This window comes from Camelus ferus, chromosome 35 (genome assembly GCF_009834535.1).
Source record: "Camelus ferus isolate YT-003-E chromosome 35, BCGSAC_Cfer_1.0, whole genome shotgun sequence".
In the NCBI taxonomy this organism is placed as follows: domain Eukaryota; kingdom Metazoa; phylum Chordata; class Mammalia; order Artiodactyla; family Camelidae; genus Camelus; species Camelus ferus.
In genome coordinates, this window is record NC_045730.1 from 20,537,648 (window position 1) to 20,563,192 (window position 25,545).

The window sequence follows — 25,545 nt, forward strand, 5'->3', positions numbered from 1 at the left end:
AAAAAGAATAAAACACCACGGCTATTCACAGCAGCACTATTTACAACAGCCAAGACATGGAAGCAACCTAAATGTCCATCAACAGGTGACTGGATAAAGAAGCTGTGGTGTATTTATACGATGGAATACTACTCAGCCATAAAAAAGAATAAAATGACGCCATATGCAGCATGTTGCTGGACCTGGAGATCGTCATTCTAAGTGCAGTGAGCCAGAAAGAGAAAGATAAATACCATATGATATTGCTTATATGTGGAATCTGAAAAAAAGGACACAAATGAACTTATCTACAAAACAGAGACAGACTCACAGACAGAGAACAAACTTTTGGCTACCAGCGGGGAAAGGGGTGGGAAGGGATAAACTGGGAATTTGAAATTTGCACCTCTTGGGGAGTGATGGAAATGTTAGGTATCTTGATTGTGCTGGTGGTTTCAGGGGTGTACAGATCTATCAAAATTCATCAAAGTGTGCATCTGAAATATGTGTACTTTATTGTACAGGAACCAGACCACAATGAAAGTGTTAAAGTAAAAATTTATTTGGCTCCGCACCAGAAACCAGAGCTCTCATCCCCTCTCCTCCCGGCCACCTTTGACGACCGGGAGGGGACCACATGCAAGTCTGGCTGGTGAGGCTGGGGGAGTGGGCTGCCGGGGTCTTCTGTGCACACCCTCCCTGCCCTGCAAACCGCACAAGAGGAGCTGCAGCCAGGCAGGAGGGCCAGGGGCCCGGTCACACGGGAGCAGAGGCCGAGAGTCCGGCTGCGTCACCCCCTCCTCCGCCCTGCTCCTTAGTGTCACATCGCCAGGGAGAAGGGGCCCCAGTAATCAGATGGAATCTCCTTCCTGGAAACAACCACCTCCTTAGAGCAAGGAACACGCACGTGCACACACTCTGTCCTTTAAACTAAAGCAACCCGGGTGGGTCCTAATTCCGCTCCCCCTCCCAACTCCAGGCCTCAAGCTCCTTGGAAGCGCATAGGCTCTGCACCCCGTCCAGACACCTGCCCCAGCCCAGCCTCCTGCAGCCGGCCCCCAGCGCTGACCACCTCGCCTCAGGTGCGTCCTGTCTGCTGGCAGGTGTCTCCCTCTGCGTCCACACCCCAGGTGCGCATGCCGCAGCCACTGACTGCCCAGCTGCTCAGCTGCAGGAGAGGACGAGTCAGTGAATGAATGTGAGTTCGAGGCACCCTCTTCCTTCACCTGAAACTTGGGGTTCCTTCCCTCCTTTCTTGCTGGCCTTTCGTCTCTCTTCTCTGTGGGAAACAGGGCAAAAGCTGAGATGAAAGACTTCAAAGCCCAGACCCTGATGGAGGAGTGCTTCTAAAGAGAGCCCTGCATGGCAGGGGTTACAGGTGAGAGGAGGAGGAGGGCGTGGGAGGCCCCCCAGGTCTGGCCCTCATCCACAGGGACCAGCTCCACGGCCGACACAGGGTCAGGAGTCAGCGGAGATCCCGCACTCGGGGGCGCCGAGCAGATTCACGCACGAAGGTGCCGGAGCCTCTCACCGGCAGGGCCGCAGGCTTACACCCTGAAGCTTTTTATTATGAAAGCAGCTGAAACGGGCTGCCAGGAATAACTCAATGCAGCTGCATCCAGATGTGCTAACTTACACATACCTGAGCTAACGGAGCCTGCAGGCTGTTCGGAAACGGGAAATACAATCTTGGGTTGTTTTTGTTTTTACTTGAACACTCCTATGGTTGTTAGTCAGATCTCCAAGCTGACGGCCCCGTCTGGCTGACCTCCGGCAGCCGCTCTTCTCGGCAAACACCGGGCCAGACGAGGTGGCGGGACGAGCCCTGCAGAGCCCGGGCCCACTGCCGGGATGGCCAGGGACCCCCGAAGGCGCGCACAGTCCTACCTCAGCTCGCGACTCAGTCCAGATGTTAACATTTGTGTTACCTCTCATCACGGAACATCCAAGCGACACTAAAAACTCAGAAACTTATGTGAGATCTTTTATGTAACACAACAGAGTCAAAACTATAGGAACTGTTCAGATAGATAAATGAGCAGCAAACACTACAAAGTGTAACCAGCACGGTTCTGTTAAGAACTCCCTTCAGCTGCGGTGCTCAAGGGCAGCAACACAGTATCTTCTTTACAAAGCAACTAACATAAAAATCTGCAGGTGCCGTAAATTCCTCGGCATTACTTTCACACAGGCGTATCCTTGGGTGCGTTCTGTTTCTCCTGAGGTATTTTCAGTGGTTTCCTTTTATTGTACTGCTGGATGCGTCATCTGTGATCATCCTTCCCTAAAGTGATTTTTAAAGACCTGCACAAAATTTATTGCATAAGACACTATTCCTGACCCAGAGATTGGGAGCTACAAATATGTGGCAACAAGTCCTACAAATACCGCACCTTAAGGATCTGTTACGTACTTTTTTTTTTTTTTTTTTTTTAGTTTGTCTCTTTTAAAAAATTGAAGTTACAGCTAAGAGTTAACTACGTACAGTGAAGCAGTTTGGGAATGTTAGAGATTAGAAAATCCGATGAATGATACAAAGGAGAAAAGCCATCGTTCTTGCCGGCTGTATATTGTATTGCCTTCAAAAGCAACTGTACACGCTGTCATCAGTCCATAGTTAAATATTTCTACACGTCTGTCTTAGGAGAGCAGATGTCTTTCAAGGTCTCCAGTTCCTCTATGAGCTTCTTGTTCTGGACCTCCAGCACCGCGACGCGGCTCTCCAGACACTTGACGTATTCTTTCTTCCGACGTCGACACTCTTTAGCGGCTTCCCTGAAAGAAAGCAGAAGCGAAAGGGCAAAGGGAAAATATTTTTGGCATGCAGCAACGACGCGGAAGCAAGCCTGGTGAAGTGGCCGTGGTGGCCTTCCACAACGTGGACCAACACCCCGTTCCGCTTCCAACACTAAGCCGCACTGGGCTCTGGAGGGTCACAAGCTTCCCTCTCCCAAGTCCACATGGCAGCTAGTAGTTCAGAGCAAACAAGGTCCAAGTCAAAGACAGTTACTCTGCTTTATGGCAATAAAGATCTTTGAGGGCCTTGAGTTCCTCAATCAGAGTCTTGTTTTGGTTTTCAAGCACCGCCACACGGTTTTCAAGACATTTGACATATTCCTTCTTCTTCCTGCGACACTCCCGGGCAGCCTCCCTGGAACCAACACAAGGCAGGTGACTACAGGGCACCTCCCAGCACAATCCAGAGCTCCTCCGCGTCTGCCCCCCAAACTCAACCGCCTGGCAGGCCTCCCCAGTAAGGTCTGCGTGGGGCCCTGGGACAGCGGCAGCCAAGCTCTCCGTGGGTCACCCTGAGGCCCGGCGTGAAGCCTGCGTCCTTGGGCTCACGTCCCGGGATCACAGTGGCCACAACGGGCTTCAGTGGCCAAAACAGCAGGGCTTCATTCCCACGTGGAATTTCTACAAAAGTGTTCACGGATCTTTTCAATTCTCTCAGCTACTTCTGTCCACCCGGAGCCCCAGAGATATCACCGTGAGTTATGTTATTTGATCAAAAACGAGGGAAAGGGTTAAACCTCAGGAACCTTAACAGTCAGGATTGGGGATTCCATTCTCCCAAGGCTCAGCCTCGGCACAACAAGCGGGATCAGTCCTGACCGCAGGCCAGGCTGTGAGCTGGGGGACACCAGCACTAGGAGGCCGACAGGCAGACCACGCACGTTCAGACCAGGACGCAGGGCTCTGCCTCCGAAGCCAGGGGGGTGGTGGGGGGAGCACCGAGCGCGCGCTCAGCAGCTCAGACGCGAGGACACGGTGGCCCAAACGCTGGAAAGGACCAAGCCCCGCAGACGCCCGGGGACAGACCGACCAGCAGCGAAAGCAACACAAACAAACAGCTGGACAGCTCGTCGCTGCCGCGCACATCCCGCCACAGACGGCGGGATGCAGCCAGCATTCGCTCTCTCCTCCTGGGGGCAGGGGGTGGCAACTACATTGCTGACTCCTCTGTAGAATGTACCCCCTGAAAACAGCTTTGGAGTATTCATTTGAGATTAACTGCCTTTGGGGTGCCTGTCACATTGAAGCAGGTAACTGAGACACACAAACAAAGCCTGTGCTCTCAGCTCAGTGCCGGGTCCTACAATGCCAGCTGGCAGTGCAGCTACTCCGAACCCGGAGCGACACGTGCAGCACACTGGGACAGCTTTGTTTTATTTTTAGGATGCTGACGCTCACGGCTGGTTATCTGTTTTCTCTGTGGGAAGTCCCCTCTGTCAGCAGAGGGGAGACCTTGAAATCCCCGTGAACTACAGGAAAAGATCAAGCCTAACTTGCCAGCCAAGAACAGTGCTGTCACCCTGGGGACCCCCCCCCCCCAGGGCTCTCCGACTACGCAACTGGTGAACAGAAAAATTAACAGTGTGAAAGTGACCTGAGTCTGATAAATCAGATTCATCTCATCTCAGTGACTCCCAGGGCAAAGTCCACCATAAATCCAAGCACACTTATACTTTTGCCAGTTTGGAAACATAATTCAACTCCTCCACAAAGAAACTAAAATACAGTTCTGAATACCAAGGTTCTCATGACTTAATCATTATATTAAATCCTAGATCTGGAAGGAAAACAGTCATTTTACAGAACAAGTTGCCGTTAAATGAAAGTGTAAGCATCTAACCGCAGCGCTGCGGGCACCAGGTGCACCGTTTACTGTGCACATCCACGCTGCGTGTCTCACGCTGCACGTGTGTTACCAGAATCAGAATGTTCCAAGCACAAAGCTTTGGACGGTCACACCAGGAGGTGGTACATTCCTAAGGAGGTCTCAGCTATGGAAAACACCTGTTTCTTCTATTAATAGCTCCGTTTTCAGGCCTTGTGTTCGTCTGGACACATCCTCACATGGAGGGGAACACATGGCAAAGTGGAGTGCATTTTTAAAAATGGCTGTTGAAATAAAAGCTGTCGCTGGGTTGGTAGAAATGTCACAAAATCTCCATTATGACTGCTGCCAATGTGTTCACTCTCTCCTCAGAGAGAGTGGACAGGAGGCCCGTCATGTTGACAAGGGAGGCCTGCACTCTCCATGAAGCTGGAGCCTCCTGGAGGTGACTGCGCTGGTGCAGGGGATGGGCCCTGGGTGAAGACGGCCTGACTGCAGCTCGCGCTGTGTGACCTTAACCAGCTCACTACTGACCCTCTCTGAACCTCAGTTCCTCACCTGTCAACTAAGAAGAGCAGACCTGTGCTCCTGCGAGAGTCACTGCGAGTTAAAGGAACGGCAGAGACAAGCGCTGCGCACTCACTCAGCAGACCCTGAGCAACCCAGTGACACTTAGCATCTGCTGCTCGCTCGTCCTCTCGGCTGGCTCTGAAACTGAAACCCGGGGTCCCTCATGGCTAGGGAGTCTCTTAGCTCATTCCAGCCAATGAAATGTGCAGGGACATGTGAGACAGGCAGGGCAAGTGCTGGTACCAGGAGGCGTCTCCACATGGCGGGCTGGCCATGAGTTTAATTCTCTCTCTTGCTGTGTACTTGTGCTCAGCCAGAATTTTCCAGAATAAATTTGTGTTTCAGCGTAATAAAGAAAAAACAAAGTTACAGAATAGATAAAAGGAAGCCACATGTAAGAGACAGAAAACTCTGCACTCACACTCAAAGTTATTTTGCTTATAAAGCAGCTAAAAGATTATCACCCACTTCACAAAGTAAATACCAAGTAAAAATGAATCTTTATAGTGTCTTTCCATTATTATTAACAAAATTTAATGTATCTGTTAGACACTACCAGAAAACACACAGCAGTGCGCCTCCTGCAGCCGAGATGGTTTCCTGGCAGGGACTCTGACCAGAAGAACATCAGCACATGCAGAGCACAAGCCCACATGAAATGCCACACAACACATAACCTGGGCACAACGGTTCCGGAAAAGTGATCTTTAAGAAGCCCCCCAGCTGCCCACATGCTGCCTGCTGCCGATGGAGCGTCTCACCTGTTTTTCATCAGCCTCAGCTCTCGTTTGCGTGTGGCCTCCTCTGCGAGCTGCTGGGGGCTGTGCAGGCTTCCCGGAGATGCAGCCATCACCACACCCTGAGGCAGAGCCGTAGCTGGGGCCCGGATCTGGTAAGTAGGCATGTCACCAGTGGCGGCTGCAACAAAACGAAATGTCACAAGTTATATAAACCATGTTTGACTTGGTAGCTTATATAAAACTCATGTCTTTTCACTCGTAAGAGTGTCTGGCTGATGTTTAAGACAACAGTTCTGAACGTCATGGAAACCTTAGGCATCAGAGATCTCCTGCCGCACTCGGGACAGTGACACCTCGCCTCCCCATGCATGTAACAGAAAAATGCCCTAACGCATTTTAGAAAGGTTTTCATCAAAGGCTTTACAACTGATAATTCATTTAGCCTGAAAACCAGTGGTGTGCTGCCAAGTGCATAACCACCAGCTCTCACGGGGAGGAAGCCCTGATCTGCAGTGTTTATCGAGTCCCATGACGTTAACAGTCCGATCGTGGCCAAGCTACCAGCATGACTTCACCGAGTGGAGAGCTGGAGGGACATACACAGAAGTAGCACACTGTGCAGATACAGTGGGCGTAAGCAACCTCAAGGGCAGAGAGAAAATTATCAGAAATAGGGAGTTTTGAGTATTAATGTTTTTAATGCAATTTATTTGTTAAAATAAAAGTATTCATATATATTTAATTTTTAATAATGGCTGTTTTTGCAACAGGTTCATAAAAACCCTGAAAATTTACTCATTGGCTCCAGCAAACCAGTGGGAACTGGCCCTAGCACGTCACTGCAGAAATTTTAATGAAGCAGAACATCTCCATCTCCTGAGTGTCCCAGGTAAGAGATTTTCCTAAACCCCACATCATGCCTGAAGCAGCACTGAGTCTCTTTAAGTGCAAGTTTTATTAACAGAAGATGACTGACGTACTGGAAGGAAGATACTAGCTTACTGTATTTTCAACTTAAAAACGAAAACAAAGTAAGAAACTGGAAAGCTCTCCTTAAAACTGGTTTCTCTGGGGAATGATAATTTTTGTCTTTCTTAGGTTTGTTGGGATAATAATACATTTCTAAGTATTCATTTTTTACAACACACTTTCTAATTATAGTATAGTAATAGTTAAATGACAGATTTTATATTTATTTAGTATTCAGATTGAATACTAAATTTAAGTCCTCAAAGTGTCCTAATTTAATTTCAAAATCTGTCTATCTATTGCCATAAACATAGCTTCCTAGAAAGGACAGATGGATTTAGCAGTTAAACATGTTGCCACCACCAGTGTTTCAGCTTGGAGGATGTATGGTCCAGATTAGACACTCTGATATTACAAAATGCATGCTCTCTCAAAGCTAAATGCAAGGAAAAGATTTTTTTAAATGATCAAATCCTATAAAAATTGGTCCTGAACCTAATGCCAACTGAAACATGAAATATATCACTGCCATATTTCATTAAAATGTATTATACCCACTGAGTAAGAACTGAAATTTTACCCAAAAAGGAGACAAAGACTTTTTCACTTAAATGGAATTATTTATTATCACTGAAAACAACCAAGCAGTTTAAAAGGTTAGTCAAAAATTGATCTATGTGCTTCTTTGGGGTAAATGCCAGTTTTTTTCCCTCTAGGGCTCAAGAATTAGGTAAAAGAATAAAAATAGGGCTTTGGGTGAATATCACTACAGGTCTTCATACGATTTTTTTAAAATATCATTTATAAGATTCTTCCTTCTACATCTAATTTAATAAACAATGGTGATAAATAGTAACTGATGGATGCAATGATCACCACCAAAAACTCTATGAATAAATTTGGAAAAAATCCAAAATTTGTTTTTGTGACTATTTAAAATGCTATATACACAGATGTCTCATTATATGTCATAGGAAATTTAGAAATATTTGGAAATACTTAAGATCACTTTAAAAATCAGTTATCAATTGTTAACTTACTAAAGTTTTTTAATGGAGGGACTGGGGATTGAACCCAGGACCTTGTGCATGCTGAGCACATGCTCTACCTCTGAGATACCAACACCCCCTTAAAGATTTGTTAAAATATTTTAATCGTCTTGTCAGAGGAGACAGAACGATGCTCAGAACAATAGAGTTCTGTCCTCTTCTCTTTCCTCACCTCCAGAGAAGGCAGTTAGGGGACAATGAGGGTTAAACAATGAACAGCTGGAGAGACGAGACTTTCTAAAACTGGAACGATGGCAGTGACGAATAAGAAGTCCCCGTGTGTTCACCCGTGTGTCACCATGCTGACGTCTGCAGGCAGCAGGGACGCCAAACTCTGCTCACAGAGGGACAATGAAATGCCCAGAAAGGCAAATGGAGTTCATTCCCTGGTCTTAAAACCAGAAATGATTCTAAACTTTCGCCCATTTCCAAAAGCTGAAAAACTCTCCAAGGACCAAACCCTGAAGGATTTCTGCAGTTTCAAAAGGAGAATTCTTAAAACATTCTGAGCAGCAGCTCGGGGAAAAAAACATCACTTTAAAATGAGAACTTGGAAGAAAATGATACGTCTGAATTTATCAGTTCCAGGATATTAGCTAACAAATTGGGTTTTAATTATAATTTTCCGGACATAGTACATAATCATTTTATCTCCTTCAACAAAAATCAGATTGCAGCTCATAAGTTCAAACCAGAAATGGGAATTAGTATACATTAGTATAATTTCAGTAACATCCCAAAGAACCTGTAAGATGGCACACTTCTGACGGTCCCTGAATGAGCATCTATGGCAGACCCCACATACTCAACGTGGTCGTGTTAGTGCGTGTTAGTAAGATAAGAGCAAAGAGAATCTCCTGTTTTGAGGAAATCCAAATGTCAAAGTTTTGTTTTTGAAACATGTCACAAGGTAGTTTTTATCTTTGCTTCAGTTTCCAATGTCATGGACTCAGGGGTGGAGGCTCACAGTCCTGGGCACCACACTACATTCTCTGACGACAGAGTCTGCTCCCTGTCCCCCTACAAAGGCCAGTTCCTGTTCCAAGTGCTGAAAGTGTCCAAATTACTTATTTTAGAATTTCATTGTGTAAATTGTTTCCGAAAATAAATGGGTCATCATTGGGGGCTTTAAACTCATGATTGAAGAAAGAAAAGAGAGAGAGATGTATGTACTCATTTTACTCTAAGGCAGCCAACTTTAAACACACGTCAGGGGCATCTTCCCTGCCTGGTACCCCAGGACCCAGTGCGGTCCTTGGCACATGACGGGTGCTTGGCGAGACTACTTGTGCCCCACAAAGTAAATCCAGAACTGCCCAAGGTTTTGCAAAAGCCCACTGTCATTTAGAATGTTTAAACTGAGTGGTATTATTATTATTATGGACTATAATTAGCTCTTATTATTATAGCTAAGTCTTTAACACTAAGACATGGAAAGCTCTGGAAGCTGCCATGTATTTATTCAAACTGGCCTTTCTTACTTCTTTTTTCTTAAATTTTTTTAATTTTGTGGGGGGTTGGTAATTAGGTTTACTTATGTATTTATTTTTAGAGGGGGTTCTGGGGACTGAAGCCAGGACCGTGGGTATGCTAAGCCTGCACTCTACCGCTGAGCCACGCCCTCCCAGCTAAAGGCATTATTTAAGTCTTCCCTTAGATACCAGTCATCTAACCTGGCATTTTAGAAGCAGAGGAGTTCTAATTACAGTGTGTTTCCTACCATCTAACTCCTGACATACAAAAAAAAGCTTTAGGTTTAGTATCAACATTTCACGGGAAACAAAACTCCTAGAACGCTCAGTTCTGGTCAGGAACTTCATACCTCTGTTTGCGAGCTTTAAACACAGTACAGCAGAAAAAGCATGAGATTTGGAGTCTGGGTTCTAGTCCAGCTCTGCCACTTACCAGCCATGTGACTTGGGGCAAGTTCAGTTTCCTCATCTGTAAAATGGGGACACATGATCTCATGTAATACTCACAAAAGACCCTGCAAAGTATGTCAAAGTGTCTAGCACAGTGCCTGGCACATGGTAGGCATCCAGCAAATGTTAGTTCCCCTCCTCTTCCCTTCCTTAAGTTCTGAAAGACAATGTTCCAAATCATGCTTACACGGTATATTAGTTAAAAGGCAGATAGCAACCATAAATATATTTTCCCCTGGAGTTTCCCTTCTAACAGAATGATTAAAATGTGTGGCTCTTTTTTCTTATTTAACTTAATACACCTCTTTAAAAACTTGCAAAACTTCTACTCGAGTTTATTATATCCCTAGAGAATAAATTACAAAAAGATACTATAAAATATCCTTTTTAGTGTATGTAATTTAAAAGAGACCATGGAAGGTGGAGGCTCTCAAATCACCAAACAATACAATCTCATCAGACTGGTAACAAGAAAAGTGAAAACCTCACTAGTCAGAGGTGTTTGTTTTGAGGAAAGGAAGGAAAGAAGGAAGGAAGAAAGGAAGGAAACACCCAGCCGGATGCGTACCTATCTTGGTAGCTTCCACAGTGACCGATGATCAGACCCCCGGTGGTGACAGGACGGGCCTGTCTGTCCTGAGCTTGCCGTGGCACTGAGCATGGCAGCAGAACAGACGCACTTTCATCGTGCAGCTCCTGCCTTCACGTGTATCATTTCGCTACGTGTCGCTGACCCCAAAGGCACTAAGGTCAGGAGTGACGGAGGGGACCTGGAGGTGGTACCTGGACGCCGGGGCTTCATTCCCTCCAGCAGACGACTGGCACCTTCACTGTTCTCTGTTGTCCCTCCCACACCAGTGCTGCTCACGCCCAAATCAGGCCAGTCCTCGCCTGGGGCCTCACACGTGCAGAGACCTGCCCTCCTGTGCTCCACTCTTTCCAGGAAGATTAAATCTTACATAAATCTCACTATTTAACCACTGAATATTTTCAAGTTTGTTACAAAGACTGTAACACACAGACCACAAGCAATCTAGCCAGCGCGTATTTTTTTATTTTAAGTTACACATAAGGGACCTTCCTGAGTGTTTTATTCAGTGAAACTCTTAAAAGTTAAAAAAAAAAGTCTATATAAAAGGTGATAAATTAAGAATATTGAAATTTAAAGTTCTATATAAGACCAAGTATATGCTCAACTGTCCTATGAGAGTAGTAATAAATATTCCACAGATTTGCATTTTGACTCCTTAACATGGTGCTAACTTCACTTTGTGTCTTTATAAGCGGCGTGCGGCACATCCTCTAACTCATCTAACAGCAGCGTGAATTTACCGATGTCAGGCGAGTTCTGAGTAGCACTGTAATGTGGTGTGAACAGAACCAGACGAGGAGTCTGAAAATCCAAACAGGTTCACCATTTGCTCACTTTGGGAGCTAGAAGTCCCTCCCCACGCTGACCGCTCTCCGCTGAGTGCGCCCTAGTCTGTGCTGAGCGCACCAGTGAGAGCTCTGCATCTCACTGACCTGAGGGCACTGCTCCTCTTGGGGAAACACGGTTTCCAAAGGTGGCCTGTCCCAATCCTTTTACCTGGATCCACCTGACAGCTTCTCTGACAGCATTCACCACATTTGTACTTATGTTTCTTTGCAACATTAAGTGATTTTTTAAAGTTTGCATAAATGCAAAGTATCATAATGATTTTTTTAGGCAATATAGTCATATATGCAGATAAAACCAGGCAAAGTAAAACAATTATCCCAATTACATTTCATTAAGTTTTTTTCAAAATTAGTGAGGAAATAGCATAAAGGCAGTGTCCGTGTACTCTCCACACAGGTTTGGAGTTTTATGGAAACTTAAGGTAGACGAGTGACTTGTCATTTTCACTTCCAACATGATCATAACCAGATTTGCTGCGAACTTCAAGAAGCTGTCACAACCCGACCCAAACCATTCTTCTGTATGAAATTTCCAAACAAAAACCTTTCCAGCAGCCTCCTTCCACGAAGGTGGATGTATCATTATTCTTATGCATCAAGTATCAACCCAGATACTGTTTTCAGCTTTGAATAAGTTGTAACATTTGTTTTTTAGCAATTCAGAAATCCAGGCTCAATATACTGTATTAAGAGTTTTCTAGGCTTGGAGACTACAATTAGGCTGCTAAACACAATCAGTTTATGAATAAGGCCCAAAACCAATGTCTAGTAAACACTTAAACTACACCCAGCACAATCAGTTCTGTAATAATAGAAACTATACATCTTCATCCCCATTCCAGTCCATGGTCATATAAGCAAATGCCCCGAAAGCCTTTTCCAGGCCAGTCATTATTTGGAGACTGACTTTGGTCTAGATCAGTTTTTCAAAGTCTAAGTTGTAGATCATGAATAGTTGATCAAATCAATCTCATGGGTCAAGAATAGCATTTAAAAAAGGACAGAACAGAAAAGTAGGAGTACCTCACATACAGTCAAGGATAAGCACTCTTTTTGAAACGTGGTTTATATAAATATGCTTGTTTTATGTAAACACACATACACACAGAGGTCTACTGCATCATGATAAAATGTGGGTCATGGTCAAAGTCTACAAGCCAGACATGTAGCTCACAGCTCAGTCTCGGTTCACCAGTCCACACAGGGGATGGGGACAGTGGGGGAGGGTACCTGGAACTGAGGCGCCAAAGGTGGTCCCAAAGCTGCCCTCCCACACCTTCACAAAAGCCCCTGCATATCCTTTGCTCTTTGGGCTCCCCAAAAGAGGAAATAAAATTTGCTTTTCATTTTCAAATAGCACTTTAAATAGAATTGATTCTGTGAGAACTCAGCAGATTTCCAAAAATAATGATTTCCAGAAGCACAATGAGGTCTTGTGAAAAAAGTCTGACATCTAAAAATTTCAGCATTTTGAAAATTTAAATTGTAATGGATAGGCATTACAGGTGAAATTGGAAAAAATCTTTCCAAGGGTGGCATGTCCACGCTGTAAAATTAAATGTGTAAAAATGTTCACTTATTTATGAGCAACAGTTTAAAATTTTATGTAAATTTTTACTTTAAAATTTAATATTTAAATATATTCTGTGCCTTTTCAAATCATTTAATTTTATTTTTTGTTACAATTCTCTCACTCATGTTTGGACATGAGAATTGGAACTGAAGGTTTATTAAATAAAGATGTAAGAAACAACTAATAATTTTTAGAAAAGAAATAGGCACAAAAACGCCTTTTGGTCCTGAGAATCATGTGACATGCAGTATTTGAGATTAGTTTAAGCCCACCTATATCTTACAATAAATCTGTTATTTGGGGGCTTCTGCAATCTATAGCACCTCAAAAACTTCTTTGGTAAAAACGACCTAACAAGGGCTTTTCTTGCTCAAGACAATGGAATGTTCCCATCCAAGAAGGGAGACCTCAGGGAACAGCTAAGGAGCAGAGAAGCGGTTCGGGAGGGAATTCAACCTCGGCTCAGTACTGGGCTGGCCACTTCAAGTAACCCGGTCACAGGCACTACCTGTAACTGGAAGCACGGCCCCTGGAGAGAGCAGCAGGCAGGGGCGGGCGGGGGCAGGTGAGAGCAGGTGAGGGGGTGGGGTAGGTGGGGTAGGGGAATGGGGGTAGTTGGGGGCGGGTGGGTGGGATGGGGGTAGTTGGGGGCGGGCGGGGTGGGATGGGGGTAGGTGGGGGAGTAGGTGGGGGCGGGCGGGACGGCACCTCCCCTACCGGCGCTAGCGGGCGCTGCTTCCCGGCACCTGCTCGGGCCGCACACTTACCTGCGGCCCCAGGTCCGGGCGAGGCCGAGCGGCGGTGGGGGCGCACCGGGGCCCCACCTGCGCGGGCGGCCGGGCGGCCGGGAGGGCAGGGTGACTCAGGCCCTGCGTGACCGGCTGACGTCAGTGTCCGCCCGGCTGCCCGCGGCTGACTTCCAGCCCCCGCCGCGCCGGTTCCAGGAAAGGCCGTGACGCCACCTCTGGACCAGGACTGAGCGGCCGCCGCACAAACCCCCCGACGCCGGTGTCCAGCCGGTCCTGCAGCTCTGATCCGACACCGCAAGGGAATCGGAAGCTGCCTTTTTCACGAGTCGAGCAGAATGTGCGTTACCGCGCAGCTGCGCTGGGTCCGCAACAGGTTGCAGGTGAAGCAACAGCTGATTTCAGCGGCGAGACGCGCGGAGGGGGCCAGGGTCGGTCCGCGCCGTCAGCGGCGCAGCACGTACCGGGCAGCGGGCACCGGGCACCGGGCAGTAACGCGCCGGCCCCCTAACCGCGCCGGGCACTCACGCTTCCAGAGTAAAGAAACTTCTCCCTCCTCGGCTGCTAGAAGTTAGCACTTTCCCGAACACCAGCGGTCCCTACATCGTTCTTCTAAACTTCAACCCAAATCCGCGGCATCTGACTCCCCGCTGGAACTCTCACCTGTGTCGTCCCCAGTCACGGCCATGACGGGCCCCGCGCGCACCGCGCCGCCGGACCGCGCGCCGGCGCCGAGTGTTCCAGGCCAGCGGCGCGCGCAGGGCGAGGGGGCGTTGGCGTCACCGTGACGTCCCCGGCCCCGCGCTGCCGTCAGTGCCCTTTGTCACAGGCCGGCTCCCCGAAACCAAACCCTAGCAACCCTTCCTGTGACGAACCAGCTCAGTGCTCTGGTGTCTCGTTTTTACATAAAATTCCGCTGAGTTGGGCTCCGGCAAAAAAAAAAAAAAAAAAAAAAATCTCCTTAGCATGAAGAATGACATGTTACAGGGGCTGCTGCTTTATCATTGTTCTGTCCAAGGTTTCTAAGAAGCCAAAGTGGTTATAAACCCTACATATTTTTCATAACTCATAGAAGCAGAAAACTACTGATTAACAACTGAAGGGGGAGGGCAGAGCTCAGTGGCAGAGTACGTGCTTATCAGCACGCGCGAGGTCCTGCCCCTGGACCGCCAGTAAAAAAAGGGAGTAAAGAAATAAACCTAGTTACCACCCCCTGCACACACACACAACTGACAATCAGCCAGAAAAACACTGTGAAACACAGAAGCAGACACTTCTAAATGTTCACCAATACTCTAAATCGACCAAGTAAGAAATAGCCAGCTACCTTAGTTCACTAAACACATTTTTATTTGCTACAACACCATAAAATCCAGCCTTTCCTAAGATGATACAGAATTTGCTAATTTCACTTGCAGGGAATAGATACTTAAATTTTAAAAATTCACTGTGCCAAAGTAGCAAGTACTAAATAGCATTTTTCCATAAAAATTAGAATAAAACATATGAATTTGCTGTTATTCAAACTTTTTCACCCACAAAAACAGCTATTTCATGTGGCTAGGTCTAATATACTAGCTTACTAAATTAAATATCCTTGAAAAGAATATTGTGATTTTGAAAAATCACAATTACTATTTGTCAGTTTTTTAAAACATGTCCAACTTCATGTGGGTAATTAACAAGGGTTCAGCACACGAACAGCTAGCAATTCAACTGCAAAGTCAGACAGAAGACAGGTGCCTGTTCCACCGTCTGGCAAACCACAGCCCTGGGGGAAATGACACGCATCTCCACCACACAAAGTAAGGGCCGTATCACTGACCTTTATCCTTAGCAGTGCATTTACAAAGCCCATTCCCTGGATAAGTACGAGTCAACCCGACCTTACATCAATGCAAGGGCAGTCCACCACATTTCTGCCTTATTCGAGTAAGCACCTCTAGTAAGACCTCAGGGCCCTTACACTTGGACGCTTAGCAGGTGAAACATCGTGAGGACCCGTGTTTCTAGTCATTCTCCAGAGCACAGAAACTAAAGACACCCTGGCTAAGTCAAAAAGTCCGGGGCCCAACCCAGAATCCAGGGAGGACTTTTCTCCATCCCAGCCACACCTAAGGGCTTGGTTCCAAGAACACGAGTCAACTTTATTTCAAATTCCAGAAATTTCAAGTTGATTTTAATCTCAACATTCCTTTAAATTGGCACTTAGGTGCTCAGTAAAGATTAGTGTTAAAAAAAAAGGGTGGAGGAAGGAAAGGAAGAAGGGAGGTTGGCTGCGTGGCCGACTGCTGCCATTGGTAAGGTTTCAGTAAACCCCCTGGACCAGACAGACTGGGTTAATCAGCACACAGAACTAGTAGCCTTTTCCCAGAGGAGTGCTTCGCTTTAGCTCAGTAAAGGTTACTGAACATTTATCACGCCAGGGACTGTGCTACGACTAAAGACCCCTGTCCAAACAGAAGTGACCCTGTGGGCACAGGAGGAGCCGGCAGGGGGTCCTGTGAGCCAGACCTGGATGGGGGGGGGGGGGCTTCCGAGGGAAGTGCTGGCCCATATGGCACCTGAGCAGTGCCCACCTCTGGGGAAGTGCTCCTGCCAGGGCCCAGGGCCATATGTGAGGGCCCGGAGAGGAGAGGGGGCCTCTCCCGTCACAGGAAGTGACAGAAATGCAGCACAAAAGAGGGAGCAGCAGAGGGAGGAGGCCAGGCCAGGCAGCATGGCCTGGATCAGGCAGAGGAGGGGGCTCTGCCAAGGGTTCTGACCGTGGCTCACAAGTAACAGGCACTCACCAAGAGCTCCAAGCGGGAGGCTGGCACGACCACGTGAATTTTAGAAGCACCACCCCTAACCACAGAAGGGAGAGTCTAGTGGAGAAAGGGAAACGCTGGAGGCAGAGACTTTCGGGTTTAAGCCACAGTAGTAGTTCCCAGAACCCCGGGGAGCGACGAAGAGAGAGCCTGGTGGACAGCAGTGAAGAGACGGTGCTTTAGCAAGGAGAGAGAGTGACAGGCACCACCAGGTTTCTGGCTGAAGCAACAGGGTGGATGGCTCCTGAAACGGGAACAAAAGGAGACCTGGGGTAGAAGGGATGGAAGCAGGCTCTGGACTTCAGGCATCAGAGGTGTGGGCAGGGAGAGGTCACCCAGGGCAGGCACTCAGGCCAGGCGGAGGGGGCCCAGGATGTAACCCTGAGGGCCACCACCACCCTCAGGAGCTGGGTGGAGGAGACTGGAAGAGAGACAGAGCACCAGGGAAGTGAAGGCAGCAGAAGCCAACAGCGCTAAATGCTGCAGAGGGACCCACCTAGAGGAGGACTGAGGCTCCCAGACACTGCTCTGACCTTTCAAGGGGAGGACACGCCGGGAGGTGGGCAGAGTGGGCAGAGAGGAGGGCAAGACCCCATGGACCCTGCTGCTGAACGGACCTAAACTCCTGGCCATTATTATCTTAAAAAGAAGGAGAAGCAGAAAAGAAAGAAGAGAAGAGAAAAAGGAAAAGGAAAGGGAAGGCAAGGGAAGGAGGAATGAAGACGGGAAGGGAAAAAGCAGACATCTTGTATTTGACATAAACATTCACACAGCATCACAGGGTGATTCACAAAGAATCACGTATTATTAGAAGTAATTAGGGGAGGGTGTAGCTCAAATGGCAGAGAGCATGCTCAGCATGCATGAGGCCCCAGGTTCAATCCCTAGGGCCTCCATCAAATAAATACATACAAACATAAATAAGCCTAATTACTATCCACCCCCCCAAAAATGTAATTAGAGTTCAGGAAGGTTCATGGATAAAAGACAAGCTTTTAAAAAAAAGTATTTTTCCAGCAACAACTAGAAAACGTAACAGAAAGCCACCACTCATCATAGCAACAAAACCATCAAGCATTCAAGAACTAACTGGATACAGAGTATGACAGACTCCTATGGAGAACATTTTAAACCGGTCAAAGAAGTTACGGTCTGAATAAGAAAGACAGTCTGTGCTCTGCTGGTGAAACGTAAATTCATGCAGCCGCTATGGAAAACAGCATGGAGGGTCTTCAGAAAACTAAAACCAGAATTACGATATGATCCAGCAACCCCACTTCTGGTTATTTATCTGAAGAAGATAAAAACACAAACCCAGAAAGACCTCCACACGCCCACGTGCACTGCAGCAGTAGTCACAACAGCGCAGACGTGGAAGCGATCTAATTGTCTATCGACAGATGACCAGGTAAAGCAGATGTATACAAGCGCAATGTAATTTATTCAGCTATAAAAAAAGGAAATTCTGCCGTTTGTGACAATCTAGACAGACCCCCAGGGCAGCGTCATGCCAAGTGAAATCAGTGAGAGAAAGACACGCTGTATGATCTCACTTACATGTGGAATCTAAACAAAGAAAGAAAGAAACCCAAACTCAGACACAGAACACAGACTGGTGGTTGCCAGAGGTGGGCAGTGGGGGTGGGGAAATGGGTGAAGGGGGTCAAAAGGTACAAACTTTCAGTTATAAAATTACTAAGTCCCAGGGATGTGAGGATACTGGGTTGCGTATCTGCAAGGTGCTGAGAGTAGGTCTTAGACGTCCTCATCACATGAAAAATAATCTGTAATTATATATGGTCAAGGATGTGAACTAGACCTACTGTGGTGACCACTTACTGTGACTTACACAAATGTCGACACACCATGCTATACACCTGAAGCTAATATAATGTTATGTGTCAATCACACCTCAACAAAACAAAAGGCTTCAGTTCTCCCTAAATTAATCTGTAAATTAAATGTAATCTCATCCTTGGTTTTATTATATTATTATTACTTGGAAACTCAAACTTATTCCAAATGCATGTGAGAGAACAACAGTTCACAAAAGCTAAAACAGCACTAAAAAAAAAGTTCAAAGAAAAAAAGGGCACTTGTTCTGTGACAGAAAACCCAGGTGGTGTCAGCACGCAGAGCGAGAGAGACCAGACTGCAGGAAAGAAACCCAGGCTGCGCAAGACCCAACGCACAGGGGCGGCGCCCCACATCCATGGGGAAAGGCCTGACTGGTGGGCAGGCAACACGGGCGCCACACATGGAGAAGACATAAGCGTGGTTCCCAGCTAGCACTCACACAGAGGTGGCTTAAGGGCAGAATGTGAAAGGTAAAACCATAAAGCCAGCAAAATCAATGCAGAAAAACATCTTTGTGACTTACAGAAGAAAAAGAGTTCTGAAAAGCTCCAAAGTACCAAACTTATATATACTATCGATGCAAAACATGAGACATTTAAAAAAATCTCCTCCTTAAAGTATCACGTTCTCAGTGGACTTCCCATATAAAAGAGATACAAGAAAAGTGCTTTCTTTATGATTATTCATTTAAACATACAGGGTTCCTGAGTATCGAGGAAACAGAACGGGTGCTTTAATTTTATATTTAAAACATTAAAGTATTGGGAAAATAAAAAGGATTTTTTTTAGTCCATAAATGTCACCACTTTAGCTATTCCTACACTTATATTATAGTCCATATTGGCCCCCCAAATACCGAAGAGTAAAGCTAATTATCAAGAGATTTATCAGTTATAATCTGTTTTCTATACTTGTGATACTTTCAAACTAAAAGAACTGATAGTACTCCCCTTAAAATTAGTGCAAGTGAACCGAGGGGAATATAATTAAACTAAAACGCATGGTTTTTGAAAGCTGTACTGAACACATATGGTTATCTGAGCACGACTGAATGAAATTAAAATAATGTATAACTCAGTTTTAATTGAAATCTTAGGTTATCCTAAAAGCTTAAGGCTCTATCCCAACTGTTTGATTTCACTGCTCGCAGCTTCCATAAGAGGAAGAACCTCAGAATTGAAACATACCAAGAATGGTGTAGAGGAAAAACAGCACTGGCTTTGAAATGAGAGGTCTAGAAAGCAGACTTGAGTGCAACAACTGGGGAAAAACCCAAATTCAGTGCATCGTGGACAGGATACTTAAATTTTCCTAGACCAGGCACTAAAAACATACTCAGTACAATGTTTATAACCCCCAAATGAAGAATATTTACTTAATTTAAAATTCATTCAAGTTTCCAACTCCCTTTTTCCATTACGCTACCCTGAATTTAACTTTTCTATAGAGCCAATAAAACCTGCTAAAAGCTGGAAATTATATAATTTATTTAATTTGTTGTTTAATATACTAAGATATTTCTTCTTCAAGCCCCTTTAAGTGTCCCCTTACCCCTCAAATCTACCTGTGTATTTCAGAAAACTATGAAACCTCCAGGGAATGGCATTCTACCGTAACCCCCAGGTACGCTAAACGTATTAGACAAATGACATATACCTTGAACCACCACCTGGCTGCCTGGGACAAAGAACTGCTGTGTGCCATCAGCTGACTGCGCTGCGTACTGTACGATTGTAGCACCTGGCGGAGGAGCTCCTGAGTTTGTCATTGTTAATGCCTGCAGGCCCTGAACACCGTCAGATCCTGGGGTAGAAATCTGGATTGCTCCACCTTGGGCTATAGCAACTTAACAGAAAAAGAAAAGAAATATTAGAGAATTTCAAGATTCGTTTTTAATAACCCCATATTGGAAGCATATACTCTGGGTCTATTTATTACCAAAGCTTCTCATTCTCAGGTTACCCTCAGGTCCCTGTGCTGAGCTGATGAGGGGACCCGCCCGCATGGATAATACTCTGAAAGAGCTCTGGACACTTGAAAATCTCTTACACTCAGAACTGTTTGAAACAGAACTCATGGCATTTGCCTCCTCCCTGGCATCCCTCCACCTAGATATTTAAGAGAAAGCGTGGAGGTGTGGACAGGGAGAGCCTCTTAATCTTCTCCACTCTTTCCTCTATTTTTAGTTACAGAAAAACAACATTCTTCTAACATTTAAGAAATGGCCCATTAAATTCCATTGAGCATTATAATTACAATGAATTTGTACCTTCATTCAGCAAACATTTGTCTAATTTATCATCAAAAGAAAGTATCTCCTAATGGAATATATATTATACATGTTGGCTTTAAAGCTCAAGTCTATAAAACTGTAACCGTTACCACTTTGACTATGTCAGGAGAATCCTGAAATACAAAACATTAAGTTGGAAAGAACCTTAAAAGGTAACTACTGAAAGAATTTGTGCTACAATATTTACCTCTACTAAGCGTCTTGAACAAGAACAGCTAATGGCAACAAACAGGAAGCAGACGTCCTTTTAAACAGTGGGACTTGCCAGCCACATTTAAAAGTTAACACATTAACAGAAAGTTTCAAAAGAATAATTGATCAAACGTTACGTTTTTAAACTTCACTCTAATGGACAAGTAAGTACTGTTGAAAATACCTGAATTGTACATAGTTTAACATAAAGATTATGACGCCATGTTTGAGTTTAAACACTAGAGATTAAGTGGAACCAAGGGCTATCCTTGTTAAAAAGAAGGAAATCACAGCGGGGAGGGCATAGCTCAGTGGTGGAATGTGTGCTTAGCATCGTGAGGTCCTGGGTTTAGTTCCCAGCACCTCCGTTAACAAAAGAAATAAAATTACATATAAATTAGCTAACTAGACTTTACAATGAAGATAAAAATAATACATAATCAGAATAACACAGCGCCTATAAATCAATGTCAGTGCCTTACAGGAGTGTTGTAGCAGTGTCCAGAGCACACCTGAACATTTGAGTCAGTCCCTAACTCTGTAACGGTATCTAAGCAAAGGACCACGTAGGTGACCGCCTGACCTGAGAATCCTGGAGAGAGTAACCACCACCACACACCTTCAGTTCTTTGACCTGCGGTTCTCAGGCTGACACAGAAAGATGGGTTAACTTTTTTTTTTTTTAAGATTTCGACACAGAGGCACCGTCTGGTTCTGTTCGTTGACAGGCTGCTATACGATTGACAGAAACTGAAGAATCAGTTACCAAATGTTAACAGCGCTATGGTTGAGAAACTCGGAGTGATCTCACTTTATTTATCTGGCTCACCTGGAGTCTCACACTCTGTGCACATTTTACAAACAAGCTTTCACCAGGAGTCTCCAGAGATTCCAAGGGTCTCAGGACTTACTCCTTAATAGTAAGAGGATTTGAGAGCAGTCTGAAAAAGGAGGGCTTTAAATCACTCTTCCTCTCTGGACATGAATGAGGTTCACACGTGATCATTTGTGTGAATGCATATTTTCAGTTGAGAGTCTGACGTCATAGAAATGGCACTTTAGAAAGAACACACCCAAGCAGTGTGACCACAAAGCCCAGCAAACAGCAGGCACTCAATAAACAAGATGCATGAAGGGCAATCATCGCCTCAAGATAGAGTCTATAACAACAACTTAGGCCACTTGTGAGCCTAGAAGAGTTCCATGAAGTATGGTTTCCAGTTATAATTATAGAACTGAATTTTCCATATTGACAACACAATTATCAAGCTTTTGAACTAGTGAAAAATCTAAGGTGAGAGCAGTTGCTTCCAAGGATAAGAACCATGAAACAGGTAGATGACAAGGATCCTTTCTTTTTTCTTTTTATACTTTTTCAGTCTTTTTTCCCCCAGTGTTTCCCCATAGTTCCAACCAAACTTCTTTGCTTTCACACTGTGTAAAACTGATTTATCAAGAATCTGTTCCTCTGATCATTTTATTTTCTGGTCATTATATAATTAGATGTGGAAAACAAAAGCCACATACACACACACACACACGCACACACAAGCTGGCTCTAGGAGGGAAACACTTCTGATGAGTCTTGTCCTTTAATCTGGCTTTTATTTTTCACACCAGAGGTGCTCTTGATTTTGGCGTTATCCAACAACAGAGGGCCTTCCCATACAAAGCCTCTCAACTGACAAGAAACAAGATTTCCCAATGTTTCAGGATACCAGAAATACGCTTTGTGGGCATGTGTGTGCATTCAAAAGATCTGAGGAGGAAACTTATTAGGTTACAAAATATTCAAGGATAGCATTAATATGTTTTCAGTAAACACACATCAAGATAAATGGTAGGAAAAACTAAAATGAAATTAACAGAATGAATTTAGTCATATCCTGTTTTAGCTAATTACTATTTTTTAACTTATAAAAATTTTCTAGTGAACAGAAAAGGTGAAAGAATTTTGTGTTATTTACTTTCCCTGCCCACTCATTCCAAATCGTTTGTGTGTGTGTGTGTCTGGAGTATATCTTTTTTTTTTAATTAATTTTTTATTGGAGGTAATTAGGTTTTTATTTATTTATCTTTAATGGAGGTGCTGAGGATTGAACCCAGGATCTCATGCGTGCTAGGCACACACTCTGTCACTGAGCTATACCCTCCCTCTTATGTCTGGCGTATTTCAAAACAAATCTCAGATATCATGTCTGGCTGATCATTTTTAAATAAAATGATTGGCCCCTATCAAGGCCATTAGTGACCAATACAAAAAAAAAAAAAAAAAAAAAAAACCTCCATCTTCCTTCTGATTTTACTTCAGGGCCTGAGGTTTTATTAATGCTCTCCTGGACAGACACATGCAACTGCGACATCAAAGCTCACACCTTCAGCCACTTCGCTGTTCCTGACGAAGAGTCCACACTGGCCTGTGAATACTGATTAGGACTTAAGCAGCAGTAAGAGTGGTTTATCATTTTATACTTTACGTATACTTGTTTTCCTCAGTAGCATTACAGTTTGATGAAATCATCTAAACTGCATTAAAACTGAGCAGCTCGGTTATATAATCAATTCAGTTCTACCTTAACGCTGTTGCTGACTGGCTCAAGCCTGCTCATGTGTCACCTGCGTGTAGCAGTACCGGGCGGAGGGTAAGGCCTGTTGTCCTGGCTGCTCTGGGACGTCCCTAGCTCCCCCCACCTCCACCCCGATGTCTCAGCTGAGCTACACTCCATAATTAAGCAGGTTGGGCTGTAACCGCGGGCTGAATGTTGAACACAATGACCTTGAAAGAGAGTTTGTCTAGAGAGTATAATTCGTTAATTTACTAAGTGTTTTTCTACTTAGCTTTAGTAGTTAAATAAATGTCTTTATATACATTACTATGTAGTCATGATATTTCATTTCAAATCAGTGTTAAGCCGAGTATGTTCTCACCAAACTTACTGTCCACCATGTAACCAAGATGATATCATACCAACTAGTCTAGGCAGTGAGTTCTTAGAAAATTCCTGGTGTACGGAACTGTTTAAAAAACCCGCCACTTCCACCCCTCACTGCCACTGAGCACTTCCCTCCCAGAGCCTTTAAATATCACTGAGGCAAGGAAAATACTACTTACGGGATGGAAATTCAAAAATTTTGGTAAAATTTTAATTAAAAAATACTATTTTCAGTCTGGTATAATCAGTAAAGAGGGCAGAAGAGAAAAATAAGGATGCAAAGCCGAAAAAAAGAGTTCATGACCAAATGAGGAAGTGTGATTCATTTAAATTAAGACTTCACTTGACCTCTTTCTCACTTGATGCTAACATCTTTTTAATCCTAAACCTCTATACATGAGCTAATTCAAATACATAAACTTGTAAATGTTTACTTATCATTTAAAACCATCTGTATTCCAAATTGCAATAAAAAGTTTCATAAATAAAATTTCATTGAATGAACTTTAAAAAGGAATAGCAGACCTTATTCCAGTGAATTCTCAGCTTGAAATTCAAAAAGTGAGCACAAACCAGAACCTGTGAGTACCTGGGCCTTAAAAGCCAAGAGGTGGATGCAGCAGAAGAAAGCCTGAGAGCCCCGGCTGTACCGGGAGCAGCAGCGCTGGGGTTAAGGAGCCAGGCTGGCACTGAGTACACACCTTCCAGGAGGGCTTTGAAAGGAACCTTGGGAGCATGTAAGCAAAATCAGTCCCAAGAATGATAAATGCACCATATTCACTTTAGAATGTGCAAGCCTAGCACACAGACTCCTCTTAGAAGAAGTGGAATCAGAGTGCACTCATTTGTGTCTCCTGAGAATTCTGAATTCTTCAAGCAGTCCACAAAGCTCATGTATCTTTCTTCATTATGGTGGGTTTTCAGGTTGACCCACTTTCCTTCGGGTTTAAGAATGTCAGTAAAGATGGGTTAATAGAGACTCATTCTAACAACATTCCTAGTAAAATAAAGGAGCAAGCAGAGAGACAGGGATGTTTAGAAAAAAAAAAAAAAGTTGAAGTCTTGGGTGATAGTCCTTATGAGTAAGGGAAGAGGCTGGGTAAAGCAGATGAAGGGTTCAAAACAACTGTCTTTAGGGAAAATTTAGTGAATTAAGAAACTTCCAACATTTACATTTCTTCACCTGCGACAGCACATACAGAAGAACCACAACTTCGACTCTGGGTTCACTCCCATTTCATGCACGTCTTAAATGTCTCAGGCAGCGAGTACCATTCTTCGCGAGTTCTAAGACTATCCAAACCACCATCTTTCAGAAAGAGTCTCTTGAGACAGAACAGATTTTCTTTGACCGGAGCGACTTGCTGGGCACACAGCAGACCTGTCACCGAGATCTGCACCCCAGTAAAGATTTCACAAGTGCAGCTCACTTTCTTGGTGTTGCAGTAAAGAATCCCTGCCTATTTTAAGTTATTTTCCCTACTCCCAGAAATAGCCTATTCTAACTTTCACTTCTTATTTTTGTGATTGAAAAAATAAGCTGAAATAATAAGCCCAACTTCCGTCAAATACCTCATTTTCAAGTATTAACGTGCCTACTTGTATATAAGAAAACCCGAGTGCATTTATTTTTATTTTATTTCTTCAACTTTGACTCACAAAGGCCTTTTAGTTTAGTTCTTTTGTTTTTAACTCCAAGTAAATCATTATACCAAATTACAAATAAATAACAACAATACTTTATAGGAAAAAAGGAAACAAAGCGATGTTTAGGAGAACGTCATCCATGGATAAAAGTTGAAGAATTAAAAATTTTTTACAATAAAAAGTTACAAAATGGTCTCAAAAATG

At 44.5% G+C, this 25,545-nt stretch overlaps 1 protein-coding gene and 1 long non-coding RNA gene across 26 annotated transcripts in view; one reads left to right on the plus strand and one right to left on the minus strand.

Annotated features, from left to right (window-relative positions):
• The first annotated feature begins 351 nt into the window (after window positions 1–351).
• On the plus strand, window positions 352–18,746 carry LOC106730291. The gene is made up of 3 exons (XR_001366747.2): window positions 352–530; window positions 4,918–4,921; window positions 18,737–18,746. It is a non-coding gene; the product is annotated as an uncharacterized LOC106730291 (long non-coding RNA).
• The window catches only part of CREM (cAMP responsive element modulator), a 52,396-nt gene continuing 28,801 nt past the window's right edge, over window positions 1,951–25,545 (minus strand). For 6 of the 25 annotated variants that reach the window (XM_032474073.1, XM_032474072.1, XM_032474077.1 and 3 more), the window contains 4 exons: window positions 19,933–20,121; window positions 9,834–9,869; window positions 5,932–6,088; window positions 1,951–2,754 (listed from right to left, as the gene is read on the minus strand). In XM_032474073.1, the coding sequence (XP_032329964.1) occupies window positions 2,607–2,754; window positions 5,932–6,088; window positions 9,834–9,869; window positions 19,933–20,121 (530 nt within the window). In that variant the 3' untranslated portion in view covers window positions 1,951–2,606. Of the gene's footprint in view, window positions 3,131–5,931; window positions 6,089–9,833; window positions 9,870–13,630; window positions 13,892–14,272; window positions 14,669–19,932; window positions 20,122–25,545 lie in introns of those variants that run through there. The other 19 variants (XM_032474083.1, XM_032474086.1, XM_032474094.1 and 16 more) reach the window with 13 other exon arrangements.